Genomic DNA, 21,895 nt, shown 5'->3' on the forward strand with positions numbered 1-21,895 from the left:
AAGTCCAAAGAAAAATATTCAGTCAGGACCTTGCTAATGCTATGCTCTTGCTACCAAGTTGCACCATGACATACTGGACAAGTCTAGACTGCCATTCTGTATTTTGACATCTGAATGGAGGATTTATATACAGGTTAAGAACTGCAGATTTTTGATAAAAGGAAAGACTGCACATAAGAATTAAAAAAAAAAAAAATAGCATGTGTATAGAGGAAATAATTAAATCCTGCAGGATACCAATATTTTTGAATCCTGGTATAGATTTGGGAGATATAATTGTCTATGTAGTTGTTTTTGCCTTCTTGTTAAGGTAAATATCCAAATGTTGGTGATCCATATTTAGGAAAGCCAAGGTGCCAGATTGAGTGTCTGTGTGTTACCATGCTGTGCAAAACGTCTGGGTTGTAAAACTGTAGTCAGAGTGGCAAAGCGTTCTCTGCATCTCAGGCACAGTAATAAAGATTGGTACCAAGAAATCCAGCGTGGCTCAAGTAGCAGCCCTGAATATCTTGTCCTATTTTGCTTTATTGCTTACTTGCTTCGGGACTGATAGGGTTCTGGCCACTGCGAGCGACAGGAATGGCTACAGAAATCGCTTATTTTGGCAGTAGGGTTTTGCAGAAGACCGGAGTTTTGCAGCGGTGAGACACAGCATACTCCAGCCCTCTAACTGATACAAGAGGAAGACGGGCTTCCTCCTGAATTTTGACAGCGGCACCCTGGAGGAGGGAGGCCTGCGGACCCCCCACTCCGAGAAGGGTCACATCTCAGGCGTCCGCCCGCGGCTGGCATCGGCTCCCGCGTCCCTCCGCCAGCCCGGCCGGCGCGGGACGGCGGAGGTGTGCGAGCGACGTGCCGGGGCAGGATCGGGGAAGGTGCCGCGCCTTGTGGCCCTGGGGCGGGGCTGCCGTGCGCCTCGCCCCTGCATTGGGTCTGGAGTCATACATAAGTATAGCCGGGCTGGGCTCGCCACACTCCGCTACCCCCCGCCCCCCAGCCCTGGAAGAGAAGGGGGAGAGAAACAAGAAGGGGGGTGGGAAAAATCCCGGTGAGGTCATTCCAATGAGAGCGCAGGAGGCGAGCGGACAAGGTCGACTCTCCCGGCGGAGGCGCAGCCCTTAGGAGCGCGGAGCCGCGCACCCACCGCCGGCCCGGCACCTTGGAGAGCTCCGCCGCGCCGGGGCCGCGCTCGGGGCCGCGCTCGGGGCCGCGCTCGGGGCCGCGCTCGGGGCCGGCGCGGCGCTGCCTGCGCGGGGCCCGGCGGCGCCGGGGCCGCCCCGCCGTCCCTCGGTAGCGCCCGCCGGCCGCGGATGCGCCGCTCCGCCCCGGCTGCCGGCGAAGGAAGAAAAGTTTGGGGGCGACTTAGGGCCGCGGGAGCGCCCGAGGAGAAGGAGGATGATGCGCGGTTTCCCCGGCTGATCGGGAAGGAAGGATGACCGAGGGAGGATGTGCACCAGCAGCCAGATCATCGGGAGCCTCCTGGTGCTCTCCGTGCTGGAGATAGGGTTAGGGGTGTCCAGCGTGGCCGTGGGGGCGGTCAGTTTCAGCCTGGTCCTCACAGAGCAAAAACCTCAGCTGGGAGACTCTTCTCCGGTATGGAGCGGGGTGTGTGTACGTTAGCCATTTCACTCTCTCTTTAACTCTTTATGGTGATGATCAGACCGTGCGAAAGCATCCCCGTTTCCCTACCCTTCCCTTCCCTCCCGCGAGTGCATGTTGCGCCGACCGCGCCGGGTCCATTTTCGATGTGCTTGGGGTACGGTCTGCGGAGCCGCGGGGCGAGGGGGAGGCACTGCGGGGACAGATATGTGTGTCGGGCGGGGGGAGACCTCTTCTTTCTCGCTCCTCTCCGTTTTTCAGTATTGCTGTGAATAATTGAACTTTCTCTGAACCCCTTCTCACACCTGGGAAAGCCCGATGCTTCGCGTGAAACCCGGGCCACAGCTTACGGTCTTTAAATTGACTGTGAGTTTTGTTTTTTAAAAAGAACAGCCCTCTTCGTGATGAGGAGACCGTCAAAAGGTGCTTTAAATTAATGTCAAGGGTATGCCAGCTGAGTCCTGAGCTTTTGGAGGAAAAATAGGAAAAAGCACTGGGAAAGAAAAGGAGAAAGATGTTCTCATGTACTGTGCGCCCTGAGCTTCATGCAAAATGAACAACAACAACAACAAAAAAACCCATTAATGGGTTAATAGAAGCAGCATGTTCATATCACAGAGCATTTCTCACTTCCCAAAAATGTTTCTTATTTTTCCAGTTTGAGATATGCATGTTTCTAGGAAGAATTTTCCTCCAAATGGTTATTTATATTTATTAAACAAAGAATAGGAAATGTTGACTATTCAGTCTAAACATGAGTGGGCATTTTTGAAGTCCAAAGCTGGTTTTGGCCAGCTTCTATTGTACAGCAGTATTTCTAAAAGGATTGTTTGCTTTGCTTCAGATGACATGATAAATGTAAAACACTCTTGATTATTTACCAGCATACCCTCCTCTAATTTATAGATTCATTCAGACAAAGAACTTCATGCAATATTCTCACTGTCAATAATTATTCATTATTGACAACAGTGATAAATATTTTTGGCAGTATATAAACACACATATGATTCTACACTGCAGAACAGGTAGGCGAGAAATGAAAATGAAGACTAGATCAGACAGGTAATGATATTACCAGGCCAACAGGTAATGATATTATCAAAATCACTTCAAAAAGGGAGGTTTCTGATCATTGTTAATGAAGAAAAAAAATACTTAAATCCGTGTGTCTATCTGAAGATTTAATGGCAAAGGTCAATTTCCTATGTTTCACTGAGGTCAAGGAGCTTTGATCAGTCAGTGAGATCAGTATTTTATGCAGTGATTGCATTTTGTGACAATGCTGTCACAGCTGATATCATTTCATGACGATGCACATTTCCTGCATAACTGCCTCATTCATTTTAATGCTGTTACCCCAGAGTTTGTACTAGGCATAGATTGAGACTCATATTAGATGTTGGCTTCCAAGGACATTATAATTGTAGTAAGAGGCAGATACAGTGTAAAAGGGTGTAAGCAAGTATGAAGAAAAAAACAAACCAAAACTGAGTGGTATAACAGGTGGTTGCATTAACACACCAGCAGTCTAGCCGATTTAGAGCTGTTCATTGGTAGAGTTTTAGAGAGGAATAAGACAGAGGACAAGGGTTTTGCAAATGTTTATAGGAAATTATTCTCATATGTGAGTGCAGAGGCATGGAAGGTAACCCAAAGGGACTTGTTTGCAAATGTTAACAAGTGGGCAAAGGATGCCCACAACCAGAGCCAGCAGAGGCTGACATCAACTGCTGGAAACTGAGCAAAAAAAACTGCAGGTTGAATAGGTAGACAGAGGCCTCAAAGAAAATGCCAAGTGGAAGCAAGAAGCTTATGTTTCATGTAGCAGACCAAATGAGAAAAATCAAAGTGACATGCAGAGTGGGGTGACATGTTTCTAAAGGCTGACTTACCTTTCCCTGAACTAAAGATCTGTGGTTTAAATCGTCACCCTTATACCCCTCTCTTTGTACTGCTCCAGCAGTTCAAACTGTTAGGTTGCATTCTTCTGACTAGGAGACTAGCAGGTGAGGCAGGCAGGCCAAGAAAGGGGCCAGAGATTTACCATTCTCCAGGGAGTCTTAGGGCCATGGGTAACTAGTTTTAAATTTAAACAACTGGACAAAGGTTTGCTTGGACAATCCTCAGGACTGTCCTGCTCAGAAGTGGCATAAGCCTCCTTTCTGCTCTGTAGCTTACACTGAGCTCGTGTTGCCTGTATAAAAGGATATGTTTTGTATAAAATATGCTATTTTTTTCCAATTCACACTCTTGAATCAGGGTTTTCCTTTGAGAAGTTAACACTAAGAAAAAGAAGAGAACATTAAAGAAAAAACTAATTCTTTGTCATGTTAAGACACAAAACACTTAAGCTGAATAGTGTCATTCCCCCTGTTGCAATCTACTTGGAAATACACAAAAAACCTTTGACCCTGTTCTATCCTTTTATGTGGGTGGAACTCAGCAGAGACCCAAGTTCATAAGGAAGTAGATGAAGATAGCATCACCATGGAAACCCTAACCTGAATTCCTAAAATTTGGGCATCTTAAAAATCATGCACATTCTATCTTCTATACTTCAAGCCTCCCTATGATGCTTTGCACTCGATGAACGTTGGCTTTTCTATTAAAAAAGTTGTTCTTATTGTTCACTGCCGCCATTCAGACAGATGACTTTCTAAGATACCTAATTTTAACCATGTGAATTCCATCCATAGCACTATGGATATAAGAGAAGTTAAGCATGGGCTGAAGTACCCTGATCATTGCATGCTCTGCATTATGTATAAGCAAGCCAGGGAAAGTAGCCTACACCAGAATGAAGAAATTGAAAGCCTAGGACAAGTCTGATTGAAAAATACAAATCTGTATCAAAAAAAATACATAAAAATGGGGAAAAAAGAAGTTTCAAATCTTTTGTTCTCATTGTAGTTGAATTGGATTGGATTGAATTGGATTAAGATAGTACGAGTAAAAAGTATCCATAAGAAAACAACTGAAGGTGTGACTGTCTTCTCAAATTATCTGGAGCATGTGGAGACAACTATCCAGTTTACATCATCACCAATCTGTTCTTTTTAAAATAGGCCATGGCTGTTAAATTGCAAAAAAATACTAAAATGAAAACAAACCCACAATAAAAACAGTCCCAAATACCCTAAAGTTCACACATTATTAATTTCTGAATTTTCTTTCTGTTTGTTATGTTTGTATTGGGATAAACTATTCTACAGGCTGTAGTCAGTGTCTCCCATATCTCTTTGTTTCCCAGAAATTGAGGGATATTTCTGAAATCCACCATTCCAATTCAGTTACATGACGCACTATAGAATAATTCAACCAATGAGAACCCTGAACCACTAACAATAACATAGTAAGTGACAGCATCCATAGCAAAGGCTTTTGCACAAACAACAGAAGACAGAAGATAATCAACCAAAAAAGTATTCACAGATTTTTTTATTTTGTTTGTTTTGAATGGTCACACACTTCCCCATCTATATTTAGAACATAGTGGTTTCATCACGATCACTATGAATATTGAATAGATATTCACACACACACATACATGTGTATGGCTCTAATCCTCATTTACACTGCAGTGGTGAATAAATCCTTGCTGTAAATGAGTCTCCCTCACAGAGAGAGAGAATGAGAGAGAAAAGCCACATCTTTAGACAAATATGCCATCTATCTTCATATGCGAGAGAGATACCCGATGATTCACTTATGGCTATGCCCCTCATAAGTAATCATTTCTTCCTTTATAAAAGCAAATATCTGAATGTATTTGAGAGATATGCACTTTCTGTGTGTTGGTCTGTTTGCCTGTGTTTAGATAGAGGCAGAATCGTTTCCATGATTTGTGATTTTATCACAGTGGAAGTCTGCCTGTCCATTAAAGATCTGAAGTTGGCTACAGAAATTTGTTCCAAGTTGGCACTTGAAATACTTGATTTAAATTACTTTTTTTTTTTTTTTTTTTTTTAATCCAAGATTTGAAGGAGAAGAAAATCTGTCAGTCTATATGGACTTTCTCAGAGCAAGAAAACCTTTTTAGACTGTTAAATCAATGATGGTGGCCTAAAAAATTTAAACCACTAAATTTTACATCTAGATTTTACTGTTGCCAAGTTTCCTTTGGAAAGAACAGTCAAACTATTTTTTTTTTTTCTAAAACAGCACTAAAAAAACACATTATTGTTTAGTATGCAGACAAAATGCAGATGTGATCCTACTTTATTTTAACATATGCATTGCATTTTCATCAAACTGACCATATTTCTGTCTGGCTCTCGCTCATGATGAAATGAATCACAAAACTTTCAGTGAGATCAGTAGAACCTGGAAAGAGTTCTGTACCTATAGATGGGGAAGAACATACCAAGGGTGGAAGCTTCTTTACTTGCATGGAGCCAGGACAATTCAATGAATTCAGCTGAGGTCTTTCAGTGGGTTTTCTTTGTCATTCAGAGACTCCAGAGGCACAAACCAACCTGGAAGATGGTCCATCTAATTCCTGCGTTGTATTTAGAGGATCTGTTGAATATAGACTGACTTAAGCATATGCTTAAATGCTTTACTATTATAAGACTTTAGTTTGCCTGCGGGGAATAATATTTCAATTATTACTTGTTTGAGATCTAAGCAGTCACACTGTAAACCAAATACTTCATACAAAATGAATAAAAAAAGCATTATTTTTAATTGATATTCTGATAGGTTCTAAACAAACAAAAAGTAAACATTATTATTTTGCAGTGAGAATTTTTAGAGATGGATGGAGATTTTTTGAATCACTGATGTCAGGTAAATTTTCAGATTCAGAGACACACTTCTTAATTTCCTTGATTGTTTCTAAAAGCCATTTCCCATTTTTAAAGCATCTCTGTAGGTCCATAACCAGATGAGTGGAAACACTAATCACAGGGTCTGGGATGGAATTTAGACTGCTTGCATATGGCTTGAATCAGTGGGAAGTGGAGCAGCACCTGATCTGATAAGAGCCAATCACACAGAGCCAGACAAGGTACAGGCTCAGATTAGACACAATTTAACACTATGCCTCAGTTATAGTGGAGCTTCCCCTCTCAGCATGACAGATTTGGTGGGATACAAGGTTGGGTTTTGGCAATGCTGTTGCTTCTGGTTCTGTATCTGGATGCCTTTCAGCCAGCTAGACATTCCTGTTCGCACAATCACTTGCACGGGACAACAACATCATTAGAAGTTTCCATCCCCCTTTTGCAAAAGATTATTGTGTTTCTCTGTGGAGGTAAACCTAGCCTAGTACCTAGGCTTGATCTTCTTGCCTGCTGTAATTTTTATTTCGTTTGATGTCTTTGTTTTCATGAGTAGATTCTGCGCCCTTTATGTCTGTGCTGAGAAAATTCAATCCTTATTCTGAAATAATGCTTTAAATAAGAGTTACAATATTAGAGCTATCTCTTCTACTTAGTTCATCCATTAGGGATTTCAGCTTTTTTCTCATTTGGATGGAGTTGAAACAACATAATTAAATAGAATCTTTCTTTCTTTCTTTACATTACAAATTTCAAATTTCTGGTTATTGTCCTGGAAGTCACATGCTTATGCAGCCTATGTGTAAAACACAAAATTTCCTAGTTTACTACCTGACAAGGATAAGTAAAAGTGAAGCTGTTAATTCTGTCTTGACGGTTTTAGTCTTCCAAATAGAGTGTCCTTTGAATAGGTATGATACATTTGCATTTTAACTGTGTTATATTCCATTTTGGAACAATTTCCCTTCCTCTATTTCACCAGATACATATGAATGACCCATAGAGGATTTTCCATGCAGTGTATACAGCTTAGCTGTCTTTTTTGTCATGAACAATGATTAGTGATCAAACTGTTCTTATATTCAACAGCTTTTCTCTACTATTTTGTTCACCCTGCGTCCAGGAAATTTTTCTATGTGTGGTTTTCATTTTTTCAAGGGAATTACACTCACCAGCGATTTTGCCTTTTCAAAATATAAGACAGAAAGGTCTCTTAGCTTCAAGATGTAAAATAAAAATAGTTATTTTCTTTTGCATGGTGGAAAGAAACAAATCTTTGGCTTCCTGCAGATTAACTAAAACTGAATCTTTTTTTCAGATTACCAGGGACAAAGTAGCCATTTTCCAGAAGGAAGTGAAAGGAGCCAAGCCTTTTGTTCCAGAAAATATGAAATAGGGATGGATCCAAACCACAGAACTTGAAAATAAATTTTAGCCTTCTTACCAAAATTTATGGGGTTTTGGATCTGAGGTTTTCATTCAATATGAAGTAAATTAAAGCAGTCTCAAAATAAACATTCCCCTTTCCTGGGAGGTCTTTGGGGTTGTTTTCCAAAGCTCAACAAACAAAGAGATATTTTGCAATATGCATATGGAACATTAGCAGGTACAGCTGCAGTGTGAATGACAAAAACTCCACAGACAAACAGACACTACTGCATCACCTTGCAATCACACTGCTGATGCTATCAGAGAGACTCGGACTTTGGTGGGTCCATGGTGAATCATCACTGAAAGCGGGATTGAGGCACTCAGTCTCTAAGCAGCTTTTGTGCTTTGTAGTATCTTTCTTTGGATTTTTTACCATTCGCCCAAGAGAGGTTATGCCCCACTTGATGATACATTCTCAAAAACTCGTAGAATCACAGAATCATACAATAAGGATTGGAAGGGACTTAAAGATCATCTAGTCCCAACTGTCCCTGCCATGGGCAGGAACACCTCCTACTAGATCAGGTTGCTTAAGGCCTTGTATAATCCAGCCTTGGACGTTGCAGGGGTTTGGTCATCCACAGCCTCTCTGGGCAACATGTTCCAATCACCCTCCCAGTAATCAATCTCCTCCTAACATCTAGTCTAAATTTCCCCTCTTCCAGTTACTTCTTTACTCCTGGTTCTGTAACTACATTTCCTGATGAAGAGTCCCTCTCCCGCTTCCCAGATATTGTAAAGTTGCTATGAGGTCTCCACTCAATCCCAATGATCCTTGTGGGTCACTTCCAACCCCGAATATTCTGTCAATCTGTGAATCTCTGAATCTTCTCTTCTTCCAGGCTGAGGAGCCCAAACTTTCTCCACCTGCTTTCTTAGGGGGGGTGCTCCTGCCCTTTACCAACTCCCTGGCCCTTCTCTGGACTTGCACCAACTGTTTCAATACATGCCTTCTCTGTTAGTCTTGATGCAAAACATCATGTATGTATAGGAGGTATGAGTAAGTCTGCAACCACGAGTAACCCTATAATCAATATGGTCTGGGTGTAACTGGCAATCTATGTAGGTTTTTTAAGTGAGCCTTTCAGTCTTCTAGCATTTTATGATTTTTTTTTAAATTATGACTAATAATTAAAATGGAAGTCTAATGATGAGATGTCTCTTTAAAAAAGTTCCAACTGAAGTTCCCTCTCTGCCTTCCAGGGCATTTTGTAGGGCTTATTATCTTAGCTTATCCTTAATGAAATGTTTTAACCTTATTTGCTGCATAAGTTGTGAACACTTCAACAACTGAGCATTCTTTACAAGAAGCTTGCCTTCAGTGATATATTCCTTTTCCACTCCTGATTTACTTTATTTTCAGTATAAGTCTGTTTGCCAAAGTTACCTCCGGTAAGTTAGGTTACATGGTTAGAAAATATAACTACATTTAAAGAGTCCATGAGATTGGCTGGTGAAAATTGTTCAAGGATCATCAATGATCAAGTAGAAAGGACCAAGTCCTCACCATAACAGAATTAGTTAGTCAAGGGTAAACTATAGTCCAGAGTAGCTCAACTGTTACAAACCAAGTTTTACTGTTATGACATATTGATGTGAAGTTTTCAGGATAGCCAAGAACAGAGAGAGAGAGTGTGAAGACAACAGAGCCCCTGATGGCTGTATTCCAGTTGGCAGCATTATAAAATAGAAGATTCTAAGTAGAAGACACTTTCAATCTGATTTTTACTGCATCTTTTTACTGCTACAAAGAGCTAGTGTAATTTATCCCATTCACTTTTCACTACTGCTGATCACAACAATGAGACATCAAAAACTTTACAGGAAATTCCTATAGATTCCTATAGCACCACCATCACAAAAAAAAAAAAAAAAAAAAAAAAAAAAAAAAAAAAAAAAAAAAAAAAAAAAAAGAAGATCTTAAGTCTCTATGCTATCAAAAAACAGAGAATAGAGAACAGAGTCAATCACATAATATCCCACTGAAATCCTAACCTTTCTAGACATCTCCACATTGAAAAGCTTGGCTAAAGAAACTCTACAGGAGCAGTGTTTCTGACCCATGGGTATTACTAGTTCTCTTCATACAGCAGGTCTCCATTGTTATCAGTGACTCAGCCTTAGAAGAGAGTGGTAAATTTGGCTCGTAAGTTTCAAAGCTTTGCATGAGTTACAATTGCCTGAACCTGTGGCTCAAAGTCATCCATTGGTTTTAATTGCAAAATGCCTGCTGACATAAATAAATATCCATACTGGGTTTTGGGCAAGCCTTTGCTCTACGAATGCGATACACTTATCTTACACTCATCTTAAAAAAACCCCCAACCTAAATAACATTAATCCTTTGCTACTGCCCAAATGCTTTTCTTCCAAGGTTTTAAACATAATCAGGCACTTAAGTGCATTCAGTTTCACAATTTGTTTATCTCATAGCCATACAGATTATAAAACTTTGGCATGACCTCAAGATTAAACAGAAGGATGTGGAGGAAACAAGAATATCCAATTCCTCTGAGTTAGAATACAAAGAACTCTTTTAGTTCTTTATCTATGGAACATGTAATTCCTTGCCTATATGTGCAAATACTATAGATGTTGAGAGAGAAAATACATACAGAGTACATGAGACACAATATAATGCTATCATAATATAATAGAATTTCTCAAGCTGTAAGGCACCCATAAAGATCACCAAGTCCAAGTCCATGCTCCTTGTGGGACTACCTAACACCAAATCATATGACTAATAGGAGCATCCAGAGTGCTCCTTGACCTCTAACAGATGTGGTGCCATGATCCCTCTCCTGGGGAGCCTGTTCCAGTGACTGAAGACCCTCTCAGGGAAGAACCTTCCTCTGATGAAACTTCACTCCATTTCTTTGTGCCCTATCATTGATCATCAAAGAGAGATCAGCACCTCTTCCTCCGCTGTCTGCCTTGAGAAAGGTGTAGACTGTGTAAAGGTCACCCCTTCAGCCTTCTCTTCTTCAATCTGATCAAATCAAGTGACCTTAGCTGCTCCTCGTAAGTCTTGCCCTTGAGACCTTTCACCATCTTGGTCATCCTCCTCTAGACACACTCTAATAGTTTGATGCTTTTCTGATACCAAAGCATCCAACTCGGCACACAATGCTCAAGAAGGAGCTGCACCAGAGCAGAATAGAGCAGGACAATCACTCCCATCAACCAACTGGTGATGCTGTTCTTGACTTACCCCAGGGCTTGTTTGGCCTTTTTTCCTGTCAGGGCACTGCTGACTCACATTCAATTTGTCATCAAGCCAGACACCCAGATCTCTTTCCCTGTGTCTGCTTTCCAATCTCTTGACCCCCAATATTTATGTATAACCAGGATTACACTGTCCTAGGTGCAGAATCCAACACTTGCTCTTGTTAAATTTCATGTTGTTGGTGATTGCCCAGTTCTCAGGTCTATTCACATCTCCCTGTAAGGCCTCTCTACACTTTACAGAGTCCATGGCATCTCCTAGTCTAGTAACACTAGCAAACTTAATGTACATTTAACTACTGCATCCAGATCTTTACTCCAGGCAGTCAGATGCTTCAAATGGAATAGTCACCTCTTGTTTTGAGAAGCTGGTACCTTAGGGCTCATAGATTAGCTTCATTGACTCAACCTGGAGCAGAATTAACCCTGAAGAAATGGGTGACCTTCTCTTTCATACTCTTTCAGCTTTGAAGGTAGATTATCAAACCCACAGTTTTTTAAACTAGTTAACAAGTTAAAACAATCTGTGATGATATCTTCCAACTCTAATTAATTTTTCTATATACAAAAATTTCCTTTCAATCCTATTCAACCACTACAGAGAGAAAATATATTATTAATCCACTTTATCAAGCCGGACTGAATAGAACTTAATTACAAAAATGTCTTCAACAAATTGCATGAGGTTTCTGCATTTTGAGAAATACAAAACACAATATGTGAAAATCTGAAGCATGGCTTCAGTTGAAGGCAATCTGCAATGGCAAGATTGGGAGTGAAACCCCAAAACTGAGTGAATACTTACAAAGCAGATGTGATGAACTGAAATCTTCTTTGCCTGTGGGAAAGGTGCAGAGGGAGCATTGTCCCATGTGATTTGTTTTGTTTTACTGTTATTTCAGTCAGTGGGTTCTAGCAGCAGTTGTGCGTTCTGGTATGTCCTGAGCCATTCAGCACCATGGTCCACATGACCCAGCCCTCTCCATATTGGTATTAAATTCACATCCCATGCTTAGTGTAAAGGTAAATGATATGCAAAATTTATCCACATTCATTATGGGGAACTGTCTGCATGGGTCTAACTCAGAGTAAAAAGCTTAGCTGTACACATCAACTACTTTAGTTAGAGGGAGATAAACGATGAGTTAAAGCAATTCCTCAAATGAAATAATGAAGTTACAAAATTTTAGAGTGTAAGTAAAAAGTACCTGCAATATATTACACAGACCCTGAATGCTGTATAGAAACTCTTAGGGTTGGGGTTTGTTTGTTTGTTTGTTTGTTTAATTTTTTATGAAACAGCCAGGTATTTTCTGTGATTTAATTCCAAATCAGGGTCAAGCAGAGCCTTTTGCTAGAAATGCCATCTCAATGTAAAAATAATGTGGAAAAATACAGTTTTAAATGTATAAAATTACTTCCCAATAGGGGAGTAGGGTTAACTTTACTGAAAATAAGTAGCATTGATTTCTTAATTAAGGAGTTTATGAGGTATTAGGGAAATCTTTTGACAGTAGTGCTGGAGAAGGCCCTATTGCTTTCATACAACTCCTGTAGTTCCTACCATGAGTGCTCCCCTGGTAACTATTTATTGTTTTCCTCGTTAAATTTTTCTGTAGGAGGAAAAAGACATCAGAAGACATCACTGCTCTTGAACAGAGGTGTCACTATTAAGCATTATAATCTATTTTTGTAAGTCGGTAGGGACTTTTCTGGTTTTCGTAATTAATTTTTACCTAATGCTTGGTGCTACAATTATCAGATCATTTTGTGTAAGGGAATGACATAAAAGAAGTACAGATATCTTCATCCTATCTCTTGTGAATTGGGCTATCAAGAGTCTGAAACAGAGCTTTCTGTATTCCCAGAGTAGTCACACCAACAGATGTACTCATATTACAGATGTACTCATATTTACACCTGCACCCATGGACATGACTGAATTATATTCTTGCCAGAGTTCCACTGTCTTGAAGACAACGATCCATATGTGGTCCTTCAGTGGTTCAGATGATAGAATCAGGGCATTAACTCCCTATGCTATGCTTAGAACTAGATGATTTGAATCACTGACTAGTACCTTGCTAAACTTTTCTAAGAGAAAAAGAAAACAGTAAAAAGGCATTTTTATGCTTGCAACACTGGGGATTTTTTTCCAACTTGTTTACCCAAGCAGCTTAAAATTCAGATTTTCTTTCTTTTCTCATGAGTTATCATGGTCACTCAGACTTCTCATTCCAGTTTCTTATCTGATAAGAGTGTTTATGGTTGAGTTACAACTTCCTGAAACATAAGGTTTGTGACAAAAATGCTGACAACAATGTAACCATTGCCTAAAGTGTGGTCACCACCACAGCAACACAATGGGATTTGAACTTCATACCTTAAATGATGAAATAATTGTTTGGTTTCTTGTTTTTTGCAGTTCCTGCTTTGCGGCGTATGTGGAATATTATGCGCCAAAAAAAAATCTGGACTTGTTGTAAGTTTTCCCACTGCATCCGTAACACATCAGTATTTGAAAGGCTTACTTATCTATTTTGAACTCTTTACTGGGGGCTTTCTGAATCCAAGGGGTTTTGATAAACAGTTAGAAAAATTACAAGTAGGCAATCTAAAAAAAGCAATCAGCACTTTGGAAGGTCATAAAAAACAAGGCAGTTCTGAAATGGCCTATGTAGGTCATGCTATTTAAGCCATACATCCTTATTTATCTATATCTGGATAAACTTTGATTGGAAATCACTTGACATAGATTTATGTCAAGTCAATAAGTGCTTCTCAACAACATCACTGGATTGTATCTTTTCTCCTTCAAAAACCAACAATGGCTTGCCATCTCAATAAGGCTGCTGACCAAGTTTCTTTCTAGATATAGCAGTTAAGTGTTTAGCAAGTTACTTTTTAGCAATCTGAAATGTGTATGTACCTTTTAAAGTGATGGAAGATGTCTCTTTGGGTACAGTAATTTTCTGACTGTAGCAAAATGGTGTTAGTACTCAACAAGTCACAGCAGACGTTAAAGACATGATCTTATTTCAAGTAACAATGCCAGTTCTAATTTTTTGTCAGCTTGATTATTCAGTCACATACAGAGGGAAGTCACATAAAGCAATAATAAGTGTGATGAGAATCAAAAGTTCTCTCCAGTTATTTTTTAATATCAATGAGTTATCCTAAACAATGTTAAAATGACAGTCCCATTTCTTATAACATGTGTACCACAACCAGCTTCTTTAAGCCATCTGTTCCGGAGGTCTCATGGAACAGTCGCTTGCCAGTGGACTGCAATATACATCCTCAATGCCACATTCCTGATGAAATTCTCATCCCAGTTGTGTACAGAAGTAGCCTGTGAGGCTCCAAAAATTTTTGCTACCACAGTAGATAAGTACACATACAAAGCCATATCGATAAACATTAAAGGCCCATCTAGATCATCATCTGACAGGTCAGCAGTACCAAGGGAAATTAATAAGACAATCATTTAACACTGTCTCCATAAGGTCTTTTGCTCCTGAATCATTTGAGGTTAAAGTACATCCTGAATCAGTGTAACATCTTTGTGATTAAAAGCAATAGGAGGTCTTTAAAAACGTCTCACTGATTGCAGCCTGTTTCATAGCTTTCTAAAATTCCCAGGAACATTTTAGTCAAGTTAAAATCAACCAAACCAACCAACCAACCATGTAGTCACCAAACTGACCTTCTGTGAAGTAGCATCACAGATTTCTTTGTTGTTTCTTTTGCTTCTTTGATCAGCACATTCACCTTGAACACTTTCAAAGACCCCACAAAAGCTGCAGAAAGCCTCCAATCTGCTATCTGACTGAATAAATTATAACTGAGCAGGAGACCCAGTCAGAATGCACACAAAGCAAGAGAGATTCACTACAAATACATGAGGCATTCACTCCTGAGGCAGGGTGATAAACTGCACAATAGAAAATTACGACACATTCTGTCATGTTACTGTTTTGCATGAACAGCTGGAAATTGCTTTTGTGTTCCAGCAGCCTTCCATTGAATAGGTTTTAACTTTACCTACTCATTTTACCCAACTTTTTTTTACATATAACATCAATCTAAATTCTTGTATCCCAGAAGGTAATATATTCCCTTGGAGCAATGTGGGAGTTAAGAGAGTTAAAAAACAAGTGTCTGTGCGGTGTTTTGCAGTCAATGATGCTATCAAAGAATTGAACTATGGTTATCTCATATTTTATATGCATTAATCCATCTCTGAAAAATATTACTGTGACATAACCTCTCTTGTCTCTCCTGACAGATGATACTTTTTTCTGCCTGTTGCATCTGTGGACTAATAGGAGGAATCTTAAATTTTCAATTTCTTCGTGCTCTGACAAAGAAGTCATCTGCTCTCTATTCTTTGCATCTTGCCTCCATGTCTCTTGCATGCATTGGAATTGGTGGTTGCACCCTTTCTTCATGGCTCACTTGTCGGCTAGCCAGCTATGAACAAAGGCGAATGTTCTCAGAAAGGGAACATTCATTGCATCACTCCCATGAAATGGCAGAAAAAGTGAGTTGTGTGTCCTCCCTTATTTGTTCTGCTTCTCCTGAAATGTTACTCTATGTGTTAATGTTTACAATTGGCAAAAGTTGTATTCACTTTTCAGTTTTATACGAGAAAGAGCTTCTGGAAAATGAAATGCTGCCATTCTGTGTAAGCTTTTTTTATGTTGCATTATATGGAGTTATTTTTAGGTACTGTATATTTGCAGTACATCCATTTCAATGAAGTACATCCATTTTCAGCATAATTCCATTGTATAGCTATTCAGGGGCTTAGCTGCTAAATATAGCACTTCCTAAATAATTGGAAGCCTTATTAATATGAATTATCATGTATTGTACTGTAAAACAAGCACAGAAAGCTTTCTGTAACCACATCATTGCATGCTTCCAGGATTTAATCAATTTCTTCCTCTCCCAAGTACTCAGCTTATAAATTAGGTTATTTAAACAGAAAAGCCACAGTTCACAAACGTAGGTGACTTAACCCAAGCATCTAAGGGCATTACACACCTAAATGAAACTGGTCCCGTTTGCAGCACTGAGCATTTACTTCCTTTCTGTATTAATAGGAAGCCTACCAAGGTGTATGGGAACATAATTAGGTGCTGGAACTGAAGCTCCCAAAGCTGAGTATATAGGATCAAAACAATGGAATGGAATTCTTGAAATCACCTCCTTGACTTAACAGATCTGAGTAATATTTGAGGAGTTAAGTGTTCACTGTAACCCTGTGCTTTGCATTTGGACTTAATATCTACCCAATGCCTTTTAATTGAGAAATGAGCAGAAAAAAGAATAAAATTCAAGTGGACTGCCCACCTAAACCTCCACGTGCAAGTTTGCATTACTGTTAAGTTCAAGAGTCTGTTGTCTACTGAAACCTCTGAAGAGCAGAGCAAGGATTAGTTTGCTCATACTACAGAATTGTTTTCAGATTCTTTGAAAAAACATGATATAGCAGTTAAAATCACTTGTCCCTATTCTTTGGTTTCTTAACTGAGATGAGACTCCAAGGAGAAATATAAACTGAAGTAATCTTAGATGATGTTTGAAATGTGTTTTAAAAAGAGGATGTTTGAAATGTTTTAAAAAGATAATGTTTTAAACACATTTTAAAAAGTTAAATAGTAGAGGTTACAACAGTAACATAAAGTAGGCTGATAAAATCTCCATCTCCTTCTAAAATGAAGAAGAATTCTGATGAGCTACTAGGCAGATATGATGGTCTTGCTGATGGAAGGCTAGATACTGACTTTCAGAGAGACTCTTGCATCAACAAGGACAAAGATGGGAGAAGAGAGGGAAAGGAAGAAGAAACAGCTTGGAAAGGAAAAAACCTTTCAAAATAAAAAAAGCCTCCAACCCTATCAATTTGGGGTGAGGATGACCATGTATAAATAGTAGTTCACTGCCTACCTTCCTGGCCTGTTGACCTATTGAATTTTTTGACACTTAGCAGCAAGGACTGCCAGGTGTCCACTTATCTTAGGTGAAGGGCCATGATGTACATGCAGAGCAACCCTGTTGCACACACTCATCAGATCTGGGAGGAGCCCCAATTGTGGCAGACTTCCTGCATGTCTGCTGTAGAGCCAAGTATGCATGGCCTGACTTGGGACTCCTTAGACCCACAGACTGCTGATGGCAGGGTTAAGTACACTAGCTCACGGCATGCCCCTGAAAGATAATGAAGTCCACATAAAAACTTACATTAAATTAGACCCTAATTTAGAAAACAGTTTAGAAGTGTTTTCTTTTTAAGACTATATTGCATATTTATACTGATTTACAGTAATGTAGACATGTACTGCATGTGCATTTGTTTGTGCTATATTTATTGTATAATTGTTATATTTATATTAGAGATTGAGGGGTATTGAAATAACCGACCTGCCCAGCTGTCCGGTGATTCCCCCGACACCAGAGTTACCTCCAAGGTACGCTGAACACTAGGGAGCGACCATGTTGTTATGTCACTTCAGGAAGGGCCACCTCTAAGAGGAAGTCATAGATTCAGCTAATCAAAGTTGGCTGATGCTGTGATGTCACTCTGAGGCAGGAATGGTGCTTCCAGGTAGTGACATAACTCTACGTGGTGAACGCTGCAATCTGGAAGTAAGTTGAGTATTTAAAATATCCCTAGTTACAGGCATCCAAATACTCTTATTTGGATGTAGCCACCATTGAATCACTCTGCTTCTAATCTGTGTGCTCCTTCATTCCCTGAATTCAGCAACTTTTTTTTTAGATTTTTTTTTTTTTTAATAGAAATATTGGGAAAAATAAATGGGTTTTGATATTTTCTGAGACTATGGTGATATTCTTAATAGCTGATGTCTGCAGACGATTCAGGTGATGAAGCTGACAAAAGGAAACTCATGAGTAGCCTTCTGACATATTCTGACTGATAGTTACTGTTAAATGGCTTTGGTATTCTTGGTCTCTTTCCCAGCTGACAGATATCTTCAGTGTAGATCCAACATAAGCTTTAGGCACCCACAAATAAGCAAATTACAATGCCAGACAACCCCCAAACTGGGATCCATAGTCCAGTGTTAGGCATGCATGTTCCTCTCCAATATATGAAGAGAATAAGGTACAATACCAAAACATCCAACACCATCATCTGCAAATGGAGACTTGGGCAGTGGGAAATACTCAAAATTAGTTTCACACGTGATTTTCTCTTGAAGCTTCTGCTTGATTCAGGACTATTAATTTGCAAGGCTACTTGGTCTGATGACCCTAAGCTCACATTATAGAGAAGAATAGAACATCCCTTCTTTCAAAAAATGTGATTTGTTTCAAAATGTAGCTCGTAACACCTGAGAAAGGAGGCATCAGTGCTTTTTAACTTTACTCTGAGTTCTGGTCTCTGCTTGCCAAATATTGTGGATTAAAAGAAGACAGAGACAGAGTAAGGCTAGTAATAGAGACCAGGTTGTATAATTTTCTTCTCTTTACTGCCAGTCTCAGCTACTATACTATAGAGCCGGGCTTTTTCTTTCTGTCTTTTTCTCTCTCTGTCTAGCCCAATGAATGTTGCTTCACCTTTTTTGACAGAGGCTTCCACAGGAAGTGGGACAAACAAATCCCTTTTATTCCACATTTTCTCCAAGTGTACCTAGGAGGAAGGAGAGGTGAATTTAATCTTTCCATGTAGAGAAGAGCCTCTGGTCACCATCAAACTATTTTTAGAACTAGTCCAACACTGGCACCTCCACCTCATCTACTTGAATTTTAGAAATAACCCCAAGCTGCATTTTTACCTGTACCTCTTTACCATTCCTCTTGCCATAGCTGAATGTTCTCTATCATTGGACATAAGCAGCAGATCACTTATTTCTGCATCCAGATTCAATCTGGTGTGAAATAGGCCTGGGACTGCCCAGAATAAGGTTGTTCCATAAACTCAATGTGGCTTTGCAGCCTTGAAGATCAGGGAACTGTTTAATTAATGTAGCCATCTCTATGCTTAGACAGCTGCCAAGGGGGTATTGTTTGGATTTCAATTTGAGAATTAGAAAATCTACCTCCGAACAAACCTTGGTTTCAGTGCTTTAGGATTCTGACTCATGAGCTGGTCAGCTCACTCTGGGATGACTCACCTGCACTGGAGAAGCAATCCCTGAACTGCTAAAATTTGTAGACTGGCATAATAAGGGAAACTAAAATAAGTGCCATCCCAAGGGAAAACAAGCAGTTAAAACCCTTAGATCCTGTTTGGATCTAGATCTACTTCCCAAATGTCTATTTCAGCAAGCATTGAATGGCATCTGTTTGTAGCATGTCAGCACAGAGAGAGGTTTGAATAGAAACAGAGACTTAACTACCACTTTATTATTTTGTAGATCGGCACACAAGCTTGAGTTGATACAATTTCAAAGGACAACATCACAACCTTATACAGATGCCATCAATGCTGTATATGTGGTCTGAGTGTAATGTCCAACTCAACCACTATCAATGAGTCTATCAGCTTTCAAATATACCTAATTTATGTAGGAAAAAAATCTGATTTTTTTTTTAATAACGAGGCTTATCAAGCTAAATAAAAATGAAGTGTTTCTGAATGTTTGAAATTCTGAATTTGTTCAAATTTCATCACAACCTTAGATAACTGAATTTTGAACACCTTAAAATAATTCTAATTTTAATTAACATTTTCTATTCTTGTTCTAGGAAATGACAGACAACATAAGCAATGGTGGCCCACATCTGATTTATAATGGAAGCGTATATTAAAAATTTTTAAAAGTTCCATGGAAGAAAGTGGTTTTAGAATTTTCTTCAGAAAAATAAAATAGACTCCAAGAAATTAAGAAAATGAAACTATCTTAGCTTTTATGGCTCAAATGTCACAACTGCAGACCAGCACAGCTGCAACCCCCTTTTAAAACCATGTCCAAAATTCATCTCCTAAACATTTTGCGGATATACAGTATTTATTCACTTCCTGGCTACTCTCTTTCAGGTTTTTTGTCTGAATAATCTTTCTGAATTGTGATAGTATTTGAAATAAACTTCTCAAGACTCTTATTCTCATGAAGACTCAAAAATCAGAAGAAAAATAAATGGAACTGCATTTAACCCACTCAAAGGAGAAGGCAGAGGAAGAATGGCTCAGGGGAATCTTTTTCTCCTCTCCACTTAGCAGCATCTGGTGTAATATGATGGCTTCAGATCATGGCATGGTACAACAACACATCTGCACAGTCCCTCTCCTCACATTTTGAATGCATCCTGCCTCAGTTTTCCCAGTAGATCAGATCAAAAGAGAGTGCAAACTCCTCTTCTAAAAAGCTCCCATTTCACATCCAGAGTGTAAACGAACAGTGTACTGAAAACAACACCAATGTCTTTGTTTTGAAAGACAGAATGCTCTAAGAATGCCATAATTCAAAACCTCAATAATGCCTTGTTGTAAAGAAATTGTAAATATTTCCAATTTGTGAATGAGGTATATTTCGTAATTTGTTCATAAAAGATGACAAATAAAATGAAATCTAAACCAGAGATTTTAGAGAGATCTTTTGGGTTTTTTTCTTGTTAGAAATATCTTGCAAAGCTGAACTGTCATGCTTGCAGTTTAGTACAATATATTGAAAAGTTTCTAAAAGAGAGGAGCAAGCTCAGAAGGGAAAAAAATGAAGGCTGAACAGAGTCATGGTCAAGGTCAGAAGTTACTGGCAGTTCTCCACACCAACAATAATGTTTGGGGGTATCTTAAAGCAGCAAGTATGCAGCTTTAACTGACCCCAATCTTTACTGCAGAACCTAGTGGTTTGTACAGCCATGAAAAATGGAAGATATCATCTGTAACAGAGCATTTACGGAGTAATATTAATATAAAATATTCATATAAAATCATTCATATGTTACATAGTGAGTCTATGACTTTTCAGTATTGCTCAGCAGAGCAACATGAATTTCAGATGTGAGCATCACTGATGACTGGCAATATTTGGTGATTCATACCCATGTTCCCAGACAGGTATGAATAGAATCCTATTAATATTCTAACAACTCCATCAAAACCTCTATAAATTACACTGGATTGTTTTGTGAATCTATATGGCATAAAATAATCTTTAAATTGACAATCTTAGAGTTTTTGAAATCTGTAAGGGATTTCCCCATCTAATTACAACATGGGGAACATCTTCACTGCAATTTAAGTCTCTCACTCAAACTCCAAGCTAATTAGCTGGATGCCTAAGATTATGAGTCAAAAGATGGTCCACTTTATAAGGCTTCTCTTCACTTACTTACTGTTCCAAAGAGCTTTTGAATTTTCTCAGAGGCCCTGATATACTAGTATTTATTACATACCTTAGAAATTGCTAATGAAACTGTTCAGGTTCATAAAGAATACAGATATTGTCACAGCAAAATAACTGATGTCAAGGTATCTCTGCTCAAGGAGGTGCTCCCCTTTCCAGGTACTGCCAGTTATTAAACTGTCTCCTTCACTGCATTACAGATTGCTTGTGCTCTTTATGGATGCCATTGTCCCTTCAGTTTGATACTCCTCTTCCTTTGCAGCAGGAAGGATGAGATGAATCTGTCCCCAATATGTGTCCCTTATGGGAGAATTTTGCAGCTCTGGACACAACCTGCCAAGGCAAGACCATGGTATAAATGGGTGGAGGGATTCACATATGTTGAAAATGCACTTTTAACATACAACATGGGGAGGTGGTCCGGTAACATTCCTTTCCTCATTGCCTCGGGGAAAAAAAAAAAAAAAATTAAAAAGAAGGTAAAAGGGCCATATCGAATAAAATCAAGAATAAATTAAAAAATTACTCAAA

At 39.3% G+C, this 21,895-nt stretch overlaps 1 protein-coding gene across 5 annotated transcripts; it reads left to right on the forward strand.

Moving 5' to 3' along the window:
- Positions 1-1,227: 1,227 nt before the first annotated feature.
- On the forward strand, positions 1,228-20,595 carry TMEM196 (transmembrane protein 196). 5 transcript variants are annotated; one of them, XM_040065347.2, is made up of 5 exons: positions 1,233-1,593; positions 13,468-13,524; positions 15,331-15,585; positions 17,445-17,518; positions 19,764-20,595. In XM_040065347.2, the coding sequence occupies exons 1-5, from the start codon at positions 1,447-1,449 to the stop codon at positions 19,768-19,770; spliced, it is 540 nt and encodes a 179-aa protein (XP_039921281.1). In that variant the 5' UTR covers positions 1,233-1,446; the 3' UTR covers positions 19,771-20,595. The 5 variants fall into 5 exon arrangements, with proteins under 5 accessions (XP_039921293.1, XP_039921281.1, XP_039921263.1 ...); XM_040065329.2 differs by having other exon boundaries at positions 1,239-1,611; XM_040065339.2 differs by having other exon boundaries at positions 1,331-1,605.
- Positions 20,596-21,895: the final 1,300 nt, after the last annotated feature.

This window comes from Hirundo rustica, chromosome 1 (assembly GCF_015227805.2).
Source record: "Hirundo rustica isolate bHirRus1 chromosome 1, bHirRus1.pri.v3, whole genome shotgun sequence".
Taxonomy (NCBI): domain Eukaryota; kingdom Metazoa; phylum Chordata; class Aves; order Passeriformes; family Hirundinidae; genus Hirundo; species Hirundo rustica.

Coding starts and splice junctions, on each gene's coding strand:
- TMEM196 (XM_040065329.2), top strand. CDS start 1,447: ATGTGCACCAGCAGCCAGATCATCGGGAGCCTCCTGGTGCTCTCCGTG. Junction 1,612..13,467: donor CGGTATGGAGCGGGGTGTGT/GTACGTTAGCCA, acceptor TGTTTTTTGCAG/TTCCTGCTTTGCGGCGTATG. Junction 15,586..17,444: donor CCCATGAAATGGCAGAAAAA/GTGAGTTGTGTG, acceptor TATTTATATTAG/AGATTGAGGGGTATTGAAAT.